Below are 22,926 nucleotides of genomic sequence, written 5' to 3' on the forward strand. Positions count from 1 at the left end.
ATTCCCAATCTTTTTTTGTTTAAAGTTATTTTAATTTTTAATTTTTTTATTGATTTCTTTAAACTTTCTATTCCACTGCATTTGGTAGGTATCCCCTGCATGAAGAACCTTTTCTCACATATCTACTTTAAACATTACACCTGGTTACACTGATATTTCCACCTGGGAGAAAGACTCCCAACTATCCAGGCTGCCCATAAAATTACGTACTTCTACCACTTTGGCCCTCAGCCTCTGATACTCTAGCGAAAACAATCTAAGTTAGTCCAAACTCTCCTAATAGCTAATACACTCCAATCCAGGCAATGTCACTCAGAGACAGCAAGAACTGCAGATGCTGGAGTCAGGGTTAATACAATGTGGAGCTGGAGGAACACAGCAGGTCAGGCAGCATCAGAGGAGTAGGGGAGTCGATATTTTGGGCCTACAGCCTCCTTCAGGACTGATCAGGATGTCTAGGCCTGAAACATCGACTCTCCTACTCCTTTGCTGCAACACTGTCCTGCTAAACCTCTTTTGCACACTCTCCAAAGCCTCCACATCCTTCCTACACTATTGTGACCAGAACTGCATGCAATACTCCAAATGTGGCCTAACTAAAGCCGCAATATGACTTTTATATTCAATGCCCTGACTGATGAAGGTAAGCATGCCCTATGCCTCATTTTGCCACTTTCAGGCAGTTATGAACTTGCGTACTTTGTATGTCAATCCTCCTAAATGCCATGCTATTTACTGTACACTTTTGTCTTGCATTTGGTCTCCCAAAATGCATAACCTCACACTTGCCCAGATTAAACACCACCTGCCATTTCTCCACCCATCTTTCCAACTGATCTTTATCCTGTTGTATCCATTGACAATATTCCTCAGCATCTACAACTACATAAATTTTCATGCTGTCTGCAAACTTTCTAATCAGACCACCTACATTTTCATCTAAATTTAGGGCGGCACGGTGGCTCAGTGGTTAGCACTGCAGCCTCACAGCACCAGGGACCCGGGTTCGATTCCAGCCTCGGGCGACTGTCTGTGCGGAGTTTGCACATTCTCCCCGTGTCTGCGTGGGTTTCCTCCAGATGCACCAGTTTCCTCCCACAGTCCAAAGATATGCAGGTTAGGTGGACTGGCCATGCTAAATTGCCCATATAGTGTTCAGGGTTGTGTGGATTATAGGGGGATGGGTCTGGGTGAGATGCTTCAAGGGGCGGTGTGGACCTCTTGGGCCGAAGGGCCCGTTTCCACACTGTAGGTAATCTAATCATTAGTATATATTATAAACAGAGACCCTAGCAGTGATATGTGTGAAATCCAACTGTCACAGACCTCCAAACAAAGAATCACCCCTCCAAAACTATCCTGTGTTTTTTACGACCAAGTCAATTTTGCACCCAACTCGCCGTGGATCCCATCTGACTTAATCTTCTTGATCAGTCCACCATGACGAACCTTGTCAAACTCTTTAGTAAAAGTCATTTGTTAATTGCTCTATCCTCTAATCATCTGTCACTTCCTCAAAAAGACACGTTTAAGAGAAAGCTAGACCAGCCCAAAACAGAAAGGAATCAAAGGATATGTCAATTGGGTTGGTAGCCAATCATATGGAGCACAAAAACTAGCATGCATCTGATGGGTTCAATGGTTTGCTTTCTGTCGTTATGATTTAATTCTACATTAAATGCTGGAGGGTAAAGGGTGGGGAAAGCAGGCAATGCCTTGTCCCCTTCAGATACCTGGTGGCATGAGCTGCACTCCGAGCATTCCAGGCATTCCTGGCAATCCTGTGTCTGGAGCAAAGGATGTCATCAGTGGATTGTCCACGCCCAAAGCCTCCTCATGGGAGCCTGTCACTTGCCCATCTGACTGGCTGACCTGGTCATACTCTGAACTGGGAGTACTGGAACAGAAAAGCTGAGGTGTAGCTCTGCCTGACCTGCAAACAAAAGCACCATCCTGGAGAGAGAAAAGCAAAAAGAATTTTAAGAAAAGAAGAAGGAGAGGTAGTGAGAGATAGAGGAGCCCACTCCCAGACAGGGCACAGGTGTAATCTCACCTTCAACTGGCTTTCAGTTTGCCTGAGCTGTTTAATCCAATCCGGCTCCACATTCAACTCCTGCTCTGACCGCTCCTTCAACTGAGGGTCAAAGAATTGCAACCGGGAGGAAATCTGCTCAGGAACAGCACAGAGGGAAGTGAGGAGAGACAAAAGAAAATATTCAGCAACTGTGGCTCAGATGCCATCCCTGTAACAGCCCCTATTGTCCACTCTGCAGACAGATTGAAACTCACCCTGAACAAGAGATCCCCAAAATACCAGGAGCTTAACAGCATCCAACTCAAAATGATGCCCATTCTCAACTTTTGAAGAAAGAAAAGCCAGGCTGGTTTCCTTCCCCCTGAGTTCAACTACAGTTCATCCCCTCATCCCCCAACCCCACAGACTAAGATTAATAGATAAATTAACAGCGTATCTGAGGTTATCTGGTCCTTTCCCGCACTGGAGTGCTTTAGTCAAGCTGTTAGACTTACGCTGGAGTCACAGCACAAAGGAGCCATTTTGCCCTCCTATTTATTTTTGCTCCACGTGAGCCTTGCACCGACACCTCTTCCTCTACCCTATCTGTATATTTTCTAGTCCTCCCTCTCATGCATTTTTCCAGCGTTCCTTTAATAAATCAATACTATTCACCTCAACCCACTCCTTATAGGAGCAAGGTCCACATTCTCATCATTTTCTGGATAAAGAGGTTTCTCTTGAATTCTTGATTGGATTTATTAGTGATTCATTTTTAAGAATTAAAACACAACATTACATTTATACTAGAGATAATGGGAACTGCAGATGCTGGAGATTCCAAGATAATAAAATGTGAGGCTGGATGAACACAGCAGGCCAAGCAGCATCTCAGGAGCACAAAAGCTGACGTTTCGGGCCTAGACCCTTCATCTTGTTCGCTCCACACTGCCCTCCAACCCCACCACACCCGGCACCTTCCCCTGCAACCGCAGGAAATGCTACACTTGTCCCCACACCTCCTCCCTCACCCCCATCCCAGGCCCCAAGATGACATTCCACATTAAGCAGAGGTTCACCTGCACATCTGCCAATGTGGTATACTGCATCCACTGTACCCGGTGCGGCTTCCTCTACATTGGGGAAACCAAGCGGAGGCTTGGGGACCGCTTTGCAGAACACCTCCGCTCAGTTCGCAACAAACAACTGCACCTCCCAGTCGCAAACCATTTCCACTCCCCCTCCCATTCTCTTGATGACATGTCCATCATGGGCCTCCTGCACTGCCACAATGATGCCACCCGAAGGTTGCAGGAACAGCAACTCATATTCCGCCTGGGAACCCTGCAGCCATATGGTATCAATGTGGACTTCACCAGTTTCAAAATCTCCCCTTCCCCCACTGCATCCCTAAACCAGCCCAGTTCATCCCCTCCCCCCACTGCACCACACAACCAGCCCAGCTCTTCCCACCCACCCACTGCATCCCAAAACCAGTCCAACCTGTCTCTGCCTCCCTAACCGGTTCTTCCTCTCACCCATCCCTTCCTCCCACCCCAAGCCGCACCCCCAGCTACCTACTAACCTCATCCCACCTCCTTGACCTGTCCGTCTTCCCTGGACTGACCTATCCCCTCCCTACCTCCCCACCTACACCCTCTCCACCTATCTTCTTTACTCTCCATCTTCGGTCCGCCTCCCCCTCTCTCCCTATTTATTCCAGTTCCCTCCCCCCATCCCCCTCTCTGATGAAGGGTCTAGGCCCGAAACGTCAGCTTTTGTGCTCCTGAGATGCTGCTTGGCCTGCTGTGTTCATCCAGCCTCACATTTTATTACATTTATACTAAATGTCTCCATACCTGAATAAGCTGGCTCAAGAACACTGCTGAGTAATATGCTGGATTCTTGAGAACAGTCCTCGCGATGACCTCGCAGTAGTGAAAGGCTTGTGCGGCTAAACCCATCTCAGCCAGTCTGCAGGCATAAATAAACTTAAATACCTGTGAAGGGAGGAAGTGAATTACAAATCATACATTACAAACTGTGCGCAGTCAAAATGCAACGTTACAGTCACAGATCAAATCAATGGGGGATGGTAAAGGTGTGGGTACAACAGCACAGTAAACATGAATGTACCTGAAAGTTAGGGAGGAAGCAGACTTGGTTGCCTAACGCCTGTGCGTATTCGTATGCCTCTGTGCGCTGGATGGCCCCACTTGAAGCAAACTTCAGAAAGGACCAGCTGGAAACAGTAAAGAACCATTTCAAAACAACATTAAAAAAAATTACACAGGCAAAACCTCTGACCTTTTTCTCCCCCTCATAGTAACGAATGAGTGATATGAGGGGGTTCTCTACATACAAATAGGCAATATATCAAATGAAAGATTCTGCTCAGGAAAGCGCTGCATCCCTTAACCGTTCCAGAATGTCAGCCCGTAATATTTGTTAAAGTCCCAGAACCGCGGTTTTGGTGAGGTTGCTGTCAACAAAGACAAATAGGCAGACGCAGAACTGAGGAGCCCAGATTATGGAATAGTTTTGCTAGTGCTAAGTCAATATGCATTATAAAGGACAGTTTCCTCTGTTAAATGGTTAAAGAGATCTCAGGAGATGCAAACACTGTCTTGAATTACAATCCTCAAAGCTCCACAAAGAAATTGAGGAATTCTGCTCACCCACACTAGGACCTTTCAATGTCCTCCAAAGATTTCAGCACAGACAGTACTCCCAGTGCAGTTAGAAACTGCTCTGTTGGAGGCCATCTTTCAGTTAGGACTTTTAAGCAAGGGCCCCCAAGCAGATAAAAGATCACATGACATTATTTTGAACAGCAGGAGATGCTCTACTGTGCCCTCGTCATTACCTATCCAATAACTATTATCTTGTCATTGCCAGATGCTATTTTTGGCAGCCTGCTGTGCACAAAATGGTTGCTGCTAGTCCTTCAGTGGGTCCATTTCAAAAAGTATTCAAATTGATCATCAAGTTCGTTGGGAGAGTTCACTGGTGAGAAGTGATATACAAGTGCAAGATTTAGAAAGGATCCTTGTCCTAGGATCCTCCCTCACTCAAGATCTAAACCTGCTCTGCTCTCATATTTTTGCATTCAGTCAGGGTCAACATACTGGGCTTCACCAAGATGCTGGACAGTGAAAACGTAGGAGAAACCCAAAGTAGCTCATAACCAGACAGAAAATCCCAAACTCTTATGCTTGAGGCTGCATTTGCAACAGAGGAACAGATGAGACCAACCGGCCAGGAGCCAGTTTATTCATTCATTAATTTAGATGCTGGATGTACTGCAAAACTATTCACCCATCCTTACTCCATGTCTCTCAATATTCTTATCCAATTCTCAATCCCATACCCATGTTTTACCAGTTTCTCCATAAATTAAACACAATTATTCTCCTCAACCACTCCAAGAGTGTGGGTTCCATATTTTAAATATACTCTGGGTAAAAAATTTCTCTTAAATTCTCCATTGGTTTATTAATAACTATCTTATATTGTTGGCCATTACTCCTGTGCTGCCTTCTTGTTTGAATTCCTGCAGGGCGACATTCAGCTACGATCCTAGGACCCAAATTAAACAAATGTCAGCCCAATTTCTAATCAAACAGCAAGTAACCAGCCTGCAGCTCATTTAACCCTCTTTATCAGATGTCTATTTTCAGCATGCATTCACAAGGACAAAGAATGATTGGGCAAGACAGTCAGTCAGGGTTCGAGGTCTCTTAAGATCTTTTACACTGTTTTACAGCGTTCTCTATAAACACATATCTAGCAGACTTAGCTCTGACGAAAATATTCCTCTATTTGGGCTGCACGTTTCTGTGGCACGGATTGTCATCTCCCTGTTCGTTTGGCTCAGATGGCAACCTCACATTTGCCCCACTTTAAGACTGCAGGGATTTTAAGAAATATTACAGTTGAGGGGGATGCAGCAGTTTCTAGGGCTGAATCCTTCAGTTGAGATGTCTGCTCATTCAGGTGACTGAAAATAAATCCCATATCCACTGTTTGAATAGGAATGGAAAATCTCACACCAGGCCAATATTTATCTTCTAAACTCTCCTAAAATGAAACATGATTATTTGGTCTTGACCTCGTAGGAACCCGCTGTGTACAAGCTGATACATTTGCCTACAGCAGTAATTGCACCTCAAACCTACTCTACTGGCTGAAGAGAGCTTTGGGGTGACCCAGGGATGGGAAAGGTGCTGTACGAATGATATTCTTTCTTGTCAAGCACAGGGCCCATGAGAACTCACCTGTGATTTGAGCCAATCAGAACGAGTTTGGTGGTTTTTCTGGTGTACACTCCAAATCCAACCTGAGCCATTAGATAGCAGAAATGAGAGGCATCCAACAGCCCCTTGGTAGCTGCAAGAGAAGGAACCCCACTGTCAACACCTTCACAATGTTTGCTCGGCCCTCTGACATAGCAACAGGAAGCAGTTTTCAGCCTGGGTAACCTGTTCACCAATTCAATCAGAATATGGATGATCTCTACCACACTGTCCCTTGCCCAGCAAAAATCCAACATTTAGTTTACAAGTTTCCAGTGACCCCCAGCTTCAACAGCTCTTTCAGGTAGAGTTCCAGATTTCAATACTCTGTCACTACCATGAATTTCCTAGGATTAGCACCCTAAAGAATCATACAAGAATTGGGAGTAGGCAATTCAGCCCCTTGAACCTGTTCCACTATTTGATACGATCATGGCTGATTTCATAACTCAGGCTTTAATATAAAAGGAGGTCAGGGGGTTAGGCGGAGAAAGGAAAGTGTTGTTGATTTGTGGAAGGAAAAGTTTGGAAATCTAAAGAGAAACATCGGGCAATAGAACAGTGAGAGTATTTAGGCAAAGGCATGCAGAATGCACCAAAAGAGACAGAGTTTAATGGAAGGTTTTAAAGGTTCATTATTTAAGCATACAACCCATTCTAAATCTGTGGACAAATCTGCATTGCTAATAACAAGTCTTTTGATTAATCACTTCAAGGTCAGCCATGGTCTCATAAATAGTAGAGCAGATTTTGGGGGGGATTGAATGGCTCACACTTTTCAATGTGACCAAGGTTAGTGAATAAACATTCTAAAATGCAAAATTCAAAAAGACAAGCAGAACAGATAAAGGGAGTAGCCCTAAATGAATGCAGCGTTACTCAGAAAGGATCTTGATTCTTGATTTCAGTTACTAGTGGTGTACCACAAGGATCTATTTTGGGGCCACTGCTGTTTGTCATTTTTATAAATGGCCTGGATGAGGGCGTAGAAGGATGGGTTAGTAAATTTGTAGACGACACTAAGGTCGGTGGAGTTGTGGACAGTGCGTAAGGATGTTGCAGGTTAGAAGGACATAGATAAACAGCAGAGCTGGGCTCAGAGGTGGCAAATAGAGTTTAATGAGGAAAAGTGTGAGGTGATTCACTTTGGAAGGAGTAATAGGAATAGAGTGTACTGGGCAAATGGTAATAATCTTGGTAGTGTAGATGAGCAGAGTGTTTTCGGTGTCCGTGTGCATAGATCCCTGAAAGTAGCCACCCAGGTTGATAGGGTCGTTAAGAAGGCATACAGTGTATTAGGTTTTGTTGGTAGAGGGATTGAGTTTCGGAACCATGAGGTCATGTTGCAGCTGTACAAAACTCTGGTGCAGCCGCATTTGGAGTATTGCGTATGGTTCTGGTCACCGCATTATAGGAAGGATGTGGAAGCATTGGAAAGGGTGCAGAGGAGATTTACTGGGATGTTGCCTGGTATGGAGGGAAGGTCTTACGAGGAAAGGCTGAGGGACTTGAGGCTGTTTTCATTAGAGAGGAGGAGGTTAAGAGGCGACTTAATAGAGACATACATGATGATCAGAGGATTCGATAGGGTGGACAGTGAGAGCCTTTTCCCTTGGATAGTGATGGCTAGCACGAGGGGACATAGCTTTAAATTGAGGGGAGACAGATATAGGACAGATGTCAGATGGAGGTTCTTTACTCAGAATAGCAAGGGCGTGGAATGCCCTGCCTGCAACAGTAGTAGACTCGCCAACTTTAAGGGCATTTAAATGGTCATTGGATAAACGTATGGATTATAATGGAATAGTGTAGGTTAGATGAGCTTCAGATTGGTTTCACAGGTTGACGCAACATCGAGGGCCAAAGGGCCTGTACTGCGCTGTAATGTTCTATGATTCATACGAAAATAAAATCAGCGTGGGTGACAGTTACAAACAGCAAGGTCAGAAGATACTTGTGACAGCAGTTCATGAAGCCGCTAACAATAATTATTCCGTTGGACAGAGCATCAAGCAAGGCTTGGCAGGAAATAAACTGAGAAACATTTTAATAAATGGTGCAAGCTTTTTGTTTTAATTTTTAATTTTGTTGCCTCTGTTAAATGCCCTTGAGGTGGCGGCTGTCAGGTGCAAGTGTATCCACACCGCTGTTCGGAAGTCCATAATACTGCACTTGACGCTGTTAAGCTTCCTGAGTGCTGTTGAACTTGCTCTCAATCACACAACTGAACAGTCTGCTATCACACCCCTGGTTCGTGCCTTGGCTTTGCAGAATCAGGTGGTGAGTTACTCACTGCAGAATACCTGGCCTCCAATCTGTTCTTATACAACTGAACCAGTTCAATTTCTATTCAATACCAACAAGGACAGGTGGGGGATTCAGCAGCGGTAATTTTATTAAAAATTTGATAATGGAATATGGGCATCACCAGAAAGGCTGGCCTTTATTGTTTAACTGTTTGCGCAGACGGCAGTTGAGACTCAATCCTATTGCTTTGCGTTTGTAGGTCAGATCAAGAAAGCATTGCAGATTTCAAGTTTGAAAGACCATGTGTGAATTAGATGGGGTTTATAACAATGATCACATGGCCACCAGCTAGAGTTTTATTCTTTTAAACTGAATTTCACCATCTGCCACATTGAAAGTCAAACCCCTTGCCCAAAACATTACCTGGGGTTTTAAGTTACTAGCCCAGTGACATTACCACAATACAACAGCCTCCAGCCCGCACCTTGTTGATGACTGTCATTGCCTGACACTTATGTGGCAGGAAAGTTACTGGCCACTCATCAGCCTGCGTCTGTAACCTGTCCAAGTTTTGCTGTATTCAGACAAGGACTGTTTCAATACCCGAAGCGTCGTGAACGATGCTTAACATTGCACAAATGGTTGGTTTTAAGACACTGCCCCTAAGATCTCAAATGTCCTAGGGCTGGCCTCTATGAACCATACCTATCTTCTTTTGTGTCAAGCACAAATTCATCCATCAGAGAACATGTCCCACTTCCCATTAACTTCAACTACCATCTTGGACAACTGCTACCTCAAAGGGCAGTCACTTCCTTTTTCCACACATCTTCATCAGAAGGAAGACATCTGCTAAATGCCAGGCTCTTTAGGCAGAAAATATCACCAGAAATGAAAAGGTGACAGAGGTTGAAACGTGGGGCAGCACGGTGGCTCGGTGGTTAGCACCGCTGCCTCACAGTGCCTGGGACCTGGGTTTAATGCCGGCCTTCGGCGACCCTCTGTGGGATGTCTGCAGACTCTCTCCATGTCTGCGTGGGTTTTCGCCAGGTGCTCTGGTTTCCTCCCACAGTCCAAAGATATGGTAAGGTGGAATGACCATGCTAGTTGCCCCACAGTGTCCAGGAATGAGCAGGCTAGGCAGACTAGCCATGGGAAATGCAGGGTTAGAGAGATACGGTGGAGGCTGGGTCTGGGTCAGTACAGGTGCGATGGGCCAAATAGCCTCCTTCCACACTTCAGGGATTCAAAGGAAAAAGTAGCTGAAGCAAAGCCAGAGCCTGGTGGGAGAAAAAAATGGGGACAATACACAAATATATTACCAAACCTGGTTGGGAAATAACAGCGGCACAGTCCTTTCATTCTCAGAGTTGTGGTTGGGGTGAGAGGAGGGAAATGGAGAGTGAGGTACAGGGTGGATTACAAGCTTCGTGGAGGCGGGAAGGAGAAAAAATTGCAAGGGAAAAGGTCCCAAAAGTCAGGGCATGGTGGAGCTGTGACCTACCGAGTGTGTCGCCCATTGTCGTGATGGTTTTCCTGTCCAGGTCTGGGCCATTGGAGAGGTTGGACAGCACCATGGCAAGGTGAGGCCGCCAATCCCCCCACCTCTCATCTCCACAACACTGCAATATAAGAAACAACACACTTACAGACTGGCAACATCTTATTCCAGAGATTCATGGATTTATACAATGCCCCTCATCAAGCAACTTGTGGCTCAGTGCATTAGTAACTAAAACAAGCTGGGCAGCACGGGCACTCGAAGTATTTTCTTTGAAGCCAATTCATAGCCTAGTTCTTCATTAAATTGATGGGTTTTATTGGTGGTTTTTCAGTAGTCTCTGGTACCTAACAACACTAACAAGCTATTCAAACACAGGAAGCGTCTTCACCAAGGTCAATAACGTCCTGCTATGCATTACCCAACCTGCCAATGCCTGCTTTTCAGAAGAGGGCACTTGATACAGAAATGGTAGTGTAGTGATAAATTTAGATTAGAATAGATTAGATTAGATTCCCTACAGTGTGGAAACAGGCCCTTCAGCACAACAAGTCCACAGCGCCCCTTGGACCATCTCACCCACACCCATCCCCCTATAACCCACACACCGCTGAACACTACGGGCAATTTAGCATGGCTGATCCACCTAGCCTGCACATCTTTGGGCTGTGGGAGGAAACCGGAGCACCCAGAGGAAACCCATGCAGACACAGGGAGAATGTGCAAACTCCACACGGACAGTCACCCGAGGCTGGAATCGAACCTGGGTCCCAGGCGCTGTGAGGCTGCAATGCTAACCATTGGGCCACCGTGCGGTTGAGTAAATCCAGGGGGCAAACCCAGCTGTAGACAGTTTGAAAAGATGAATTTAAATTTTTAAAAAGTCTGGGACTGAAGTCAGTAAAACCACGAACCTGGCAGATTATCTTAAAAAACCAACTGCGTCATTAATGCCCTTTGGGAAAGGAAACCTTCTTTTTAAAATGTGCTCATGGAGTGGGAATCAGTGGCCAGACTAGCATTTATTTCCCACCTTAAGTGTCCAGAGGGTAGTTAAGAGTTAATCACACTGCTGTAGGAATAGAGTCAGAAACCAGCCAATAAGAATGGAAGATATCCTTCCCCTAAAGGACATTAGTGAATCTCACAATTTGTATGTTGCTTGACAGGGGCATTCACTATGAGGCTTTATTTTATTTCCAGTTTTTTTTTAATTCAATTCAAATTTCATCATCTGCTATGGTGGAATTTGAACACGTGCCCAAAACATTAAGCTGGGGTTCTGGATTACTACTTTAAATGATATTACCACTTCACCACTGCTTCTTCATTTGAGCAGGCCTGCTCCATATACGACTTCAGTTCTACACCAACAAGGGTGATGTTGAACAGTCCTCAAACAAGCTGTCAGCAGTATCAAATTCACCAGTAACAATTCAATATGGAAGCTCAACTCCACCTTCTCAGGTCTACTATGGACAGGTAATAAATGCTGACCACACCAGCAATGCCCACACTCCAAGAATGAATTTTGAAAATGCAAATCAGAAGGTGAAAATTCAATAGAATTTCCCTGTACCTAACCTGTCCTTCATAACGTTTGTTGGGGACAGTGTAAAGGGGAGCTTTAAACCATTTCTAAACCTGCGCTGTGCCTGCCCTGGAAATGTTTAATGTGGATAATGTAGAGAGCACTTTATTCTGTATCTAATCCCATGCAGTCCTTGTCCTTGGAGAGTCTGACAGGGGGCATTATAGACGGAGAGCATTACGCTGTAATGTCCGTATCCTGAGTGTTTAATGGGGACGGTGTACAGAGAGCTTTACTCCATATTTAACCCTGGTTGTGCCTGTCATGGGAGTGCTTGACATGGATAATGTAGAGTGAGCTTTATTCTGTATCTAATCTCGCGCTGAAACTTGGAGTATTTAACGGGAACAGTGTGGAGGGAGGTTTACTCTGTATCTAACCTGTTGTGTTCCTATCCTAGGAGGGTCTGATGGGGACAGTGTAGAAGGAAGTTTAATCATGAGGTTCCAGAGAAGTAACTTTAGCAGGACTAACCGTGGCTGCAGCTGGCATGCGCCCAGACATCAGCTGGTATACCGTTTGCAGAGGGTCATTGATAGGCAGACTGTTGGCAAATCTGAGCGAAGAGAAGAGTGTTAATTATTAGTCTGTAAATGTCACCGAGTAAATTTCATAAAACGCGCTGTAAAGAAGTCAGTCCTTTCTTTGCTGCCCTATGCCATTTATTTCCGAGTCCCTCTTCACCCCATCTAACACTTGGTCCAGTACTTGGAACTTTAATGACCCTCACTCCCTTCCCCGCACTGCCTACATTCCAGCACAAACTCCATAACAGAGAAACTCAACTGGACGCACCGCATTAACACAGTGGCTACAAGAGCAGGCCAGAAGCTAGGAATATGGCGACAGGTAACTCGCCTCCTGACTCCTCAAAGCCTGTCCACCATCTACAAGGCACAAGTCAGGAGCTATTAGATTAAATTAACAACAGTGTGGAAAACTACAGTGTGGAGTGTGATGGAATACTCCCCACTTGCCTGGTTGAATGCAGCCCCAACAACACAAGAAGTTCAACACCATCCAGGACAAAGCAGCCCTCTTGACTGGCACCACATCTGCAAACATCCACTCCTTCCACCACTGATGCTCAGTCGCAGCAGTGTGTACTGTCTACAAGATGCACTGCAGAAATTCACCAAAGATCCTCAGACAGCACCTTCCAAACCCACAACCACTTCCATCTAGAAGGACAAGGGCAGCAGACACATGGGAGCTCCACCCACTGCAAGTTCTCCTCCGAGCCACTCGCCATCCTGACTTGGAAATATTTCGCTTTCCCTTCACTGCTGCTGAGTTAAAATCCTGGAATTCCCTCCCTAATAGTATAGTGGATCAACCTACAGAAGGAGGACTGCAGCAGTTCTAGAAGGCAACCACCACTTTCTCAAGGGCAACTAGGAATAGGCAAGAAATTCTGGCCAGCCAGCGACATCCACATCCCAGAAATGAACAAAGAAAAAAGCAGGGATTATAACATCTTGGGAGCAGAAGCTTCACTTTCCTTCTGAATTCTGAGGCTGATAACACCATTCTTAAAGGGGCAGGATTGAAGGCTCAATCAATGCAGGCAGGGCAGTGGCCCACTATTCAACCCAGTGGGTCATCACAGAGCTAGTACAGGAATACTGAACTTTACAATATAGTAAGCCAGCAACTCAACCCATCATGTTCAAGCCATAGTTTCGGTTCTGCTTACCCTCTCCATTGTCCAGTAAGGACTACCTTTCTTACATTGCAAAGATAACCACACTTCAAAAAATACTTTAAGAATTTAAAAACCCCATTAAATATTTAATTGGCTATAAAACAATCACGTTAAGTGATTGGGCATCACGTTAAGGAAGTCTTTGTAAACATCTTCTCTGCCTTTAACTTATCTAATCGCTTCATCCTTTTAAAGACCTCTATCTGGTCAACCCTCAGACTTGTCTTTTCTAGCTTTAATTCCAGTCAGTTTAATCTTTCCCAGCATTGAATCTCTCAATTCTGATATCATTCTTGTAATTCCTTAGTGCACTTTCTCCAGTGTCTCGATATCCTCTTGCTAATTTGAGATCAGAATGCTTCAGTGCTTCTCGAGTTGTCTAACCAAGGGGCTATACAAGTTTGACATAACCTCTCTGCTTTACAGTTCTACCAAGCTGACAAACACAAAGGACAGGGTTGCAAAATGCTGTAAACCTGCCCTACCTGGTCATAACCTTTGCATGCGTCCGACTGTCCATTTTGCTCGCGAGTAACAAAGCATGGCCCCACAGGCCATGCTTCATGGCCGACTCCAAGGCATCCTGTAGACAGAGAAACCACACCACTCAAAAGGGGATGCCATAGACTCTACACAAATGAAAGCAAAATACTGCAGATGCTGGAAATCAGGAATAAAAACAGGAAGTGCTAGAACTAGCAGACCTGACAGCATCTGTGGAGAGGGGAAAACAAGAGTTAATGCTTCTAGCTCAACGTAACTCTTCTTCAGAACTTGAGTCAGACTCAAAACGTTAGCACTTTTTCTCTCTCCACTAGTGATGCATTACCTGAGATTCTCCAGCAATTTGTTTTTACTGCAGTAAAGACTACACTTTTTAAAACTTTATTAAGGATTGTGGACCAAATGGGGAAAAAGGACCACTTTAAATCAAGAGCTGCTGCACTTTTTAAAACACAAATTATTGGAAGTGTTGTTTTTGCTCAAGCAGTGGGGGAAGGGATCCAAGACACTACAGCGTTTTGGGGGGGTGCTCAGGATGACCTTCCTGACTGAAACTGATTGGTTCATGGAATCAGAACTAGCTGCGGATGCCAGTAATCATCAGCATGAAGGCAATTCTGATTGGCTCCTGGGCAGGTGAACAGTTTGGGTGTGAACAATCCAGACGGAGAGGTATACAGACTGCAGAAGTAGGTGGTCTCTTCTGTAATGAAGTAACCAAAGCCTGGATGATAGCCAGATATTTTTGTTGTAAGCTGCTGTTCTGCCTACAGAATTCAAAGCACCAGGAATCAAGGAGATCATTGGACAGAAAGTCAGAGAAAACAAAAGACAAGCTGATCAGATTGGCAGATGAATGGCAAACTGAATTCAATCCCAATGAGTGATCCGTGCCCACAAGCAAGGGAATACATGATGAGTGGGATAGGTGGATGCAGTGGTTAAAAAGGCACATGGGATACTTACCTTTATTGGTCAAGGCATAGAATTTGAGAGTAGGGAGATTATGCTGGAACTGTATAAAACTTTAGTTAGCCCACAGTGAGAGTAATGTGTGCAGTTATGGAATCCACCTTTAAGGATGGATGCGATTGCACTGGACAGGGTGCATAGGAGATTTATAAGGATACTGCCAGAGCTCAAGTTCAAGCTTAGTTATGAAGAGAGATTGGACAGACTTGGCTGTTTTCCTTGGAAGGGAGGAGATGGAGAAGGGACATGATTGAGTATAAAATTGAAAGGAGCATTGATAGGGTAGACAGGAAGAACCTTGTCCCTTTGATAGAGGGGTCAATGACCAGGAGAATCACTTTTGCAGTGCTGTACAGTACCAGTCTCTTTATTAAAGGAATGTTGTGAATGCAGTGGAAGCAGCTCATGGAAGGTTTACTAGACTGATATCTGCAAAGAGTGGGATGCCTTACGAGGAAGGTTTGGCTTGTACCCACTGCAGCTTACAAGGGTAACAGGTGACATGATTGAAACATTGAGACCCTTGGTTGTCTTGACACTGAATGCGTAGAAGACGTATGTATCCTTTTGTGGAAGAATCTAAAACTAGAGGTATGTGTTTAAAGTGAAAAAGTCACCCATGTAAGATAGAGAGAAGAATTTTCGCTAAGGGTTGCAAAGCTTTGGAACTCTACTTCCATCAGCTTTTCCGGAAGAGAGACTTTGATTTTCTTTACAGCAGATGTAGACAAATTCTTGCGGAAAGGGGTTGAAACATAATTGGGAACAGGAGAGAATGTGGAATCATCAAATTGCCACGATCATACTGAATAAAGCAGCAGATGAGGGGCTGAGTGGTCTATGTCTGCTCTGAAATAGTATATCTCCAGCACAGATGTTGTGGGTCCGACTCAGACTTTCACCTTCTTGCGGCCAAACAGCAGCAGTTCACGGAAGCGTTCTGTGTCCTTGACAGGGTTTTCTGCAGCGTTACCATCAAGAAAGCTGTCTGTGAAGAGGGAAGATTCATCCTCTGCACGTGGAACCAAATCATTGTTGAAGTCAATAAGGTTTGCTTCATTGGGCGATTTGCCAGGAAGCCAAACGGACCGATGCTCCCGCAGCAGGAGTTCAGCAATGTCCGTACCAATCACTGTCTGCAAGATACATAAATGACATTAAAGCTGGTGTTTAAATTTAAAGAGTTTAGCACACATTAAGTTATCTTCACACCCTGGCATGGGTTTGTAGCCAATGGCAATAAAATTAGCTATTACCAAGTAAACTAGATGTACAGGAATTAAAGAAAGAATCCCAATTTTCATTATCTCAGGACATGCAACAATATTTTTCACACTTACTGAAATAGTCATTTTAAAATAAGAAAAACAGCTGCCAACTTGTGAACATGTTCCTACATACAGCAATGACCAGCTAACGGATTCTTTAGTGAGGTTGTTTGAAGGATCTGTATTGCCGTAACACATGGTAGAATTCTTCTTAACAGTGCCATGGGATTTTAGCATTGACATAAACAGGGACTCAGGTTAACACCTCGTTCCTCGGTATTACACCAACAGTGTCCGGCTTATGCTTAGGTCTGGTGTGGGAATTGAATCTAAACCTCCCATGTTGCTATGGCAAAGGGCCAACTCCCTGAGCTGTTTAGTGCTTACAACACTGGCAATATGCAGTTAATTCACACACTATTCAGCTCAGCGGGCCAAGGGCAAAATGAACAAGGTGACAGGTCTCCAAGAAGTTTTCCCGTTCACTCCACACAGCCAACAGCTTCCCTGTTCTCATTCGTCACCTTTCTAAGACTAAATGTGAAGAGAGACTAAACAGATTAACATTCCTCTTTATAAACAATTTGAAAGCTATTAGATTAGCTCCAATGTTGTAGTTATCAGCTCCTATATGTGGGGAAGTAAAGGACACACTTCCGTTCTGACGTGGTATGTTTGAACAAATTGTTTACCAAACATTGTATATCAGTCATTAGCACTGGAGGTGAACTTTTCACTGTGGAAGGCTCATAGTGCAGAGACTCACCCCATTCTGCCTGCACAGCAGCACAATCAGTTCCCACAACAGGCTGGCAGACTCCTTATCCAGAAGCTCATCATTCCTCAGGCATTCCGTGGCCTTGTTTTGAGCAAAGTTGATAACATCAACTTTATGAGTCTCTTCCCTAAAGAAAAGTAATCAGAAAAGAACCTTGAACCCTTAAAACTCAATAATTAATAAACAGGCACAAGAATATGTAAGCAGTAACTGGGTAGATCAGCCATGCATAAAATCGCAGGCAACCTGGTAATGTGGATCAGCAATTACTGGGAGATTGCAGATACAGTGAGAGGGCCTAAATGGAACACCCTTGTTGGTAGGATGTAATCAGTAATGTTCCCACAGAATCTATATTGGGATCTCAGATACAGTGTAAGACAGATCTATAGCATGGCTCATTGCACTCATCAAACACGCGATTCTGGAGCTGTGGTCATTATGCGTATATTCCATTCTTACACATTGTGCCAAACGGACCAGACAGTTCCCAGTCTAAAGACAGCATCTTGCTTAGCTACTTTAAAAGGAGTAGTAAAACTACACTGGCGTACTGGCCCAAGTAGGGCCAGCAGATTTCCTTCCCTCAAGGACCGCTTTGAGATTGCTTACTAAAACCTGCAGACCTTGTAAACTAAATCAAATTCTGAGATTTGCTCAGGAGCAGACTCAGTGAGGTGTGGGATTAAAAGACTTACTTCACCAGTGGCCCTGGGAACTTCTTCAGGTCTTCTTGTTCAGGCATGTGCTGCAGTGTCATCTGAAAAAACAAACCAGCCCAAACATCAGCCAAAATAATAAGTAGCTTATACAATTAATTATTTTTCAAAATTAACCGAAGCTTTGATTTAAAACAGTGCAGCTCATCAATCCAGTGGACTCCTTCCCTCACAAGCCTTCAAAATCGGGAGGGAGCAGAATCTTCGATTAGAAGACATTAAATCTGGTCATAGACCAAATTCCAGCTCAAGCCCCTGGTCAAGGCCAGTGATCAGGAGAGGTCAGAAATAACTGAAAGGTCAGGCAGCATCTGAAAGAATCATGTCTTTCTGGATGAGAGCTGTCGAAGGTGAAGAGTTATGGTCACTCAGTGCAGTGTTGAAAGATCAACTCAGGAACAGTAACAGTTTAAGCCCTGATCCCACACCCTTCTGCCCCACACTGTGCCACCACTGCCACCCCCACCCCACCAGGGTACTCTGCTCTGCTCCCCAGAATTCTGATCTACAGCTTGCGATGGTAAAAATTTAATCATGGAAGCAAGAGTTTCTCTGGTCTAAGCTTCTACATGTAACTGGAAAACGGTGGCTCTATTGATATATATGCCAGAAACCTGGTAAGGTCTGAGTCAGGGGATTCAGGCAACAGTGAACACAAAGCAGCAAACTGCAGTAACCACAGAATGAACATCGGAACACTAAATTCATGCCTCCTTAATGCACTGTGTGACAATGTAGAGAACATACCCATCCTCCCCCACTCCCCAAGGTACCTCCAGACTGTGCAGCTCCACCAAGGCAGGCTGTCCTTCTGAAGGGAGGTTGGGCAATACTTTCAGCAACTGCCCTCCGGGGCTGAACCGGACACACAGATGAGGAACTGTGAACTTCTCAGGGGTCACTGGTCTTGGTGGAGCTGCAGCTAAAAACAAAAAGAACAGTTTTTCTGAAAAAGAATGGAACAGGCTGAACAAACTTCTCCATTTGATTCCTGTTACTTGCACCAATTATTCAATATATAAATCTTCTCAAACCCCTCCATTAGATTCCAGACCAAAACACATTTCTGTATATTCATGATTATGGAAAATCCACAATTAAAGTGATGTATTGAATTGAACACTGATGTGAAGTAGCGTACATTAGAGGAACAAACCTTTCTCCACGGGCTGCCAACCAGTTTCTGTTGGATAACTGTACTGATAATCCAAGTATCCTGGATGTACTGTGCTTTGAGAGTACTGTCCATAAGTGTAATCTGTGCTGGCTGCATGAGCTTGTCCTTCAGTCAAGTCCTGCTGACTTCTGTAAATCTGATTCTGCAAGGAGAGAGAAGTTAGAAAGTGCTGATAATTGGAGCAGAGGATGCAGGGATAAAGCCCAGCCTATTTTGCCTTTATTTTTAAGCATTCCATTTATAAATTCCTATCTCCAGATTTTGATGGAAACTGCATATGTAAACACATCACTGTACATGTTCCTGACAGAGGAATACTCCATAGCTCTTGGTCTGAAAGTGTAATTACAGTGTGATACGCTTACATATACAGATTCCATTACAGAAAAGAATGCAAGAATTTCCTACAGAATAGTTGACAGGAAGTGCATGCAGACACAAGCTCTGGAATACATTTAGGCAGTTCTGGACTCAATATTTCACACAGTGAATGACAAGATCTTCCAGAGGTCAGCAGCAAGAAAACAGCCATCTGTTCAAAAGCAAACAGAGACTAACTTATAAAACAAAACATAAGGATGCTGGAAATTTGGAGTGAAGAAGTTCTGCTGAGAGATCATCAACATGAAACATTAAATCAGTTTCTCTTTCCACTTGATCTGCCAAATTTTTCCAAAATTTTCTGCTTTTATTACTGACTGACCATTACAGGGTTGCCTGGAAGACCATTTGGTCCAACCAATCTAAACTGGCATTTATGCTCTACTCAAGCATCCTCCCATCTTTCTTCATTTAAATCTACCATCCCAATCTATTATTGCCTTCTGCTTCACGTGCTCGCTTAGGTTTCCCTGAAATCCAGTCGTCCCATTTTCTTGCAAACCCCAGCAGGTACAAGCCCAGCCTATCCGGCCATTCCTCATAAGACAACCCATCCATTCCAGGTACCACTCTGATAAACCTTCTCTGAACGGTCTCCATTTAGCCAGATCGCTCTGTATCACAGAGCTCTGCAGTCTCTCACCGTTTAGAATAAAAAAGAAACATTATTTATCAGCCAAAATGGACAATTTTACATTTTCCCACTTTGTACTCTAGGTGAAAGGACTATCAGAACTCAACTTATTTACATCTTTTGTAGCACCCTTATATTCTCTTCCTAACTCACTTTGTATCATCATTACTTTTTGCTGCCTAAATATTAAGTTGCCTGATCCACAGGCTGTGTTCTGTCCCCTGAAATACATGAATTAGAGTAGCTATGCCCTAATGTTCTGATCTTACACCTTTTTCTAATGAAATATGAAATTTGTAGAGTAATACTTATGCTATCTCTTCCCTAGGCAGTTTTTTTTAAAAAAGATGTAATCCATCAAAGTGATTTATCCTGAGTTTGATTATTTGTTCCCCCAACAAACACCCCTTTTATTTTGGAAGCATTAATCTCATTTCCCTCATCATTCAATGTCATCCAATAGTTATTTCTCACTCAGTCAATAATAAAGCAGAACAATTATTTAATATTTCTGCCATTGCTTGATCATACTTGCTGTATTATCTTGTGATCATTTAATGATCTTACTCCCATGACAACCTTTTTTAATAGATGTGCTTGTGAAAATATTTCACAATTTTATGTTCCTTGACAATTTAACTTCATGCTTCCTCTTCACTGTATTACCTCTAACACACTTGCCTACTGTCTCTGAACTTCAAACATTTTGTCTTTCCTCATCCTCAATTCTTCATTATTTTTCACCCAGGGAGTCTCACTAGGGTTTAGTTTATTATTACTTTTAGCAGTATACATTTTTGTTGTATTGGTCCCGAATAGCTAATAAAAATATTTTGGTGAATCAAAACAGAATGTCATTTTATCTCAAAACCCAAAAGTTAAAGATCAGCAGAGCCCACAGCAACTCCTCATTCTCTTTAATTATCCATATCAACAGCTCCGGCCTCCTCTCACCTGCAGCAACTGACAGTCCCAGACTCTCCTCAATCTTAATTTGACCCATGGCCAATGAGACAGAATCAATACACCAATCTCTGAATTATCTCTGCCACCTCCAGCAGGGTGCCACCAGACATCAATCCTTTCTCCTCCCTTGTCAGCATTTCATTGAGACAGCTCCTTCTGTAACTCCCTGATCTGCTTTCTGCTGGTCCTATCATTTCCTCACTCCACAGAACACCTTCTTATACAGTCACCAGGTGTAGACTTGCCCTCTTACCTCCTCACTGTCCATGGCCTAGACACACCTTCTAAGAGAAACGGAGGTTTATCTGTATTCCTTTCAATCTGCATTATATATCACTACTCACAACGGTGAGACTAAATGCAGTCTGGGTCATTGCTTTGCTGAATACCTCCATTCCGTCAGTAAGAATAGCCCTGACCTTCCAGTTACTTGACATTTCAATATACCATCTTGCTCTTGTACTAATATTTCCAAACTAGGCCAGCTACAGTGAAGACTAAAGCAAGCTGGAGGAACCCCTCATTTTCTGCTTAGGAAACACACAAGTCCAGTTAACTTCTTTTCTTGGACCTGAAACATTAATTCTCTCACCACAGATGCTGCTAGGCTCACTAATTTTCTCCAGCACTTTCTGTCTTTATTTTGGAATCAAGACACTACTTTTTGCATACAGAATTTACTGATTGATACTCAATGAGTGGCAGGACAATAAGAAGCACAGAGGAAGAGGGGTATTGGACGATTGCCCACTGATTCCTGAAGGAGGCAGCACAGGTAAAAAAGTGGAGTCAACAATGCAAACGCTTGCCTTTATCAGTTGCGGCATAGAGCAGGGAGGTTATGTTGGAGCTGTACAAGACTTTAGTTAGGCCACAGCTGGAGTATTGTGTGCAGTTCTGGTCACCACACTATAGGAAGGATGTGACTGCACTGGAAAGGGAGGAGAGGAGATTTACCAGAACGTTGCCTGGGATATGGCTGCTTAGCTCTGGAGAGAGGCTGGATTAGCTCAGGTTGTTTTCTTTGGAGCAGAAAAGCTCAAGGCAGAGGGACCTGATACGGGTGTATAAGATTATGAGGGGCATGGATGGGGGGATGGAAAGCAGCTGCTCCCCTGAATGGGTCAATAACAAGGTTATATAATTTTACGGTGAAAGACAAGAGGGGTCTGGAATGTGGTCCCTGTGAGGGTAGTTGAGGCAGGAACCCTCAACCTCTAAAAGCACTTGGAATGAAATATCAAGGCATTTAAGGCTGTCGACCTACAGTAGGAAAGTGGGACGAGTAGATAGTGCATTTTTGACAGTACAGACTCAATGAGCCAACAGGCCTCTCCTGTATTGTAAGACTGTACGATTACTCAGTCCTACTGTTCCTTCCACCCATCAGTTCCAGCACTTTCCCTTTATGTTTCCACAGTAATTTAAACTATTAACCCCAATCAACTGTTTAACTACTCACTACATTAACATGTCTGCTGAGATCACCAGCACTCCTCACCTGATGAGACCGGGAGCCAAAGCTGCTCCGCCTGCTCCTTACACTGTGCGAGCTCAGTACGCTGTGAACAGACTGCTCACTGTGTGTGCTGTGCCCATCAATCTCATCGGGGTACAGGTCCTGCCGACTACCTTCATCGAAGCTCACATCATAGCGAGGGTCGTAGTGCCAGAGGTTCTCAAATCCATTTCGCCTTTTAAACAAGAGCCAATTTATTGAAATGAATGAAACCTTGAATAAAAATTTTCCACCCACCCACCTAAATCCTCTCCGACCAGTCTCTATTGACTTAGTAGCTTGGAGTCAGAGTGGTTTTTAGCTGGGCATGGAAATTACTTTGTATAAAGACAAACTGTTTAACAGGTAACATGTTACATTAACCATTTGTACATTGGCTTCAATCACCAACCAGAAATGGAGGGATTTTACAGGTAATGCAGCAAGTTGGGGGAAGACAGGGAACCGCTACCAGATCCTGCAGGGGAACGACAGGAGGGGCAAAAACAAAACACCAGCTGCAATGGCATTTGCTAAAAGCCCCTCTCCACACCCCAATGTCTAATATCTATCCCCCACCATACTCACCATTCTCAAATGAAAACCTGCTCTCAGTCATCCAGCCAAAGACACTCAAATCCAAACAGCCAAACTTCATAACTATCCAGCACACTCC

The 22,926-nt window shown here is 44.0% G+C and overlaps 1 protein-coding gene across 4 annotated transcripts in view; it reads right to left on the reverse strand.

The window, feature by feature from the left end:
- sec16a (SEC16 homolog A, endoplasmic reticulum export factor) overlaps positions 1 to 22,926 on the reverse strand; it is a 69,721-nt gene that overhangs the window by 23,384 nt on the left and 23,411 nt on the right. For all 4 annotated transcript variants that reach the window (XM_059638242.1, XM_048558739.2, XM_048558737.2 and 1 more), the window contains exons 6-19: positions 22,254 to 22,446; positions 18,751 to 18,913; positions 18,368 to 18,516; positions 17,574 to 17,635; positions 16,864 to 17,002; positions 15,732 to 15,965; positions 13,839 to 13,936; positions 12,123 to 12,204; positions 10,061 to 10,178; positions 6,292 to 6,403; positions 4,151 to 4,256; positions 3,874 to 4,014; positions 2,054 to 2,167; positions 1,734 to 1,953 (exon numbers count right to left, since the gene is read on the reverse strand). In XM_059638242.1, the coding sequence (XP_059494225.1) occupies positions 1,734 to 1,953; positions 2,054 to 2,167; positions 3,874 to 4,014; positions 4,151 to 4,256; positions 6,292 to 6,403; positions 10,061 to 10,178; positions 12,123 to 12,204; positions 13,839 to 13,936; positions 15,732 to 15,965; positions 16,864 to 17,002; positions 17,574 to 17,635; positions 18,368 to 18,516; positions 18,751 to 18,913; positions 22,254 to 22,446 (1,931 nt within the window). The remainder of the gene's footprint in view (positions 1 to 1,733; positions 1,954 to 2,053; positions 2,168 to 3,873; positions 4,015 to 4,150; positions 4,257 to 6,291; positions 6,404 to 10,060; positions 10,179 to 12,122; positions 12,205 to 13,838; positions 13,937 to 15,731; positions 15,966 to 16,863; positions 17,003 to 17,573; positions 17,636 to 18,367; positions 18,517 to 18,750; positions 18,914 to 22,253; positions 22,447 to 22,926) is intronic.

Source organism: Stegostoma tigrinum, chromosome 29 (genome assembly GCF_030684315.1).
Source record: "Stegostoma tigrinum isolate sSteTig4 chromosome 29, sSteTig4.hap1, whole genome shotgun sequence".
In the NCBI taxonomy this organism is placed as follows: domain Eukaryota; kingdom Metazoa; phylum Chordata; class Chondrichthyes; order Orectolobiformes; family Stegostomatidae; genus Stegostoma; species Stegostoma tigrinum.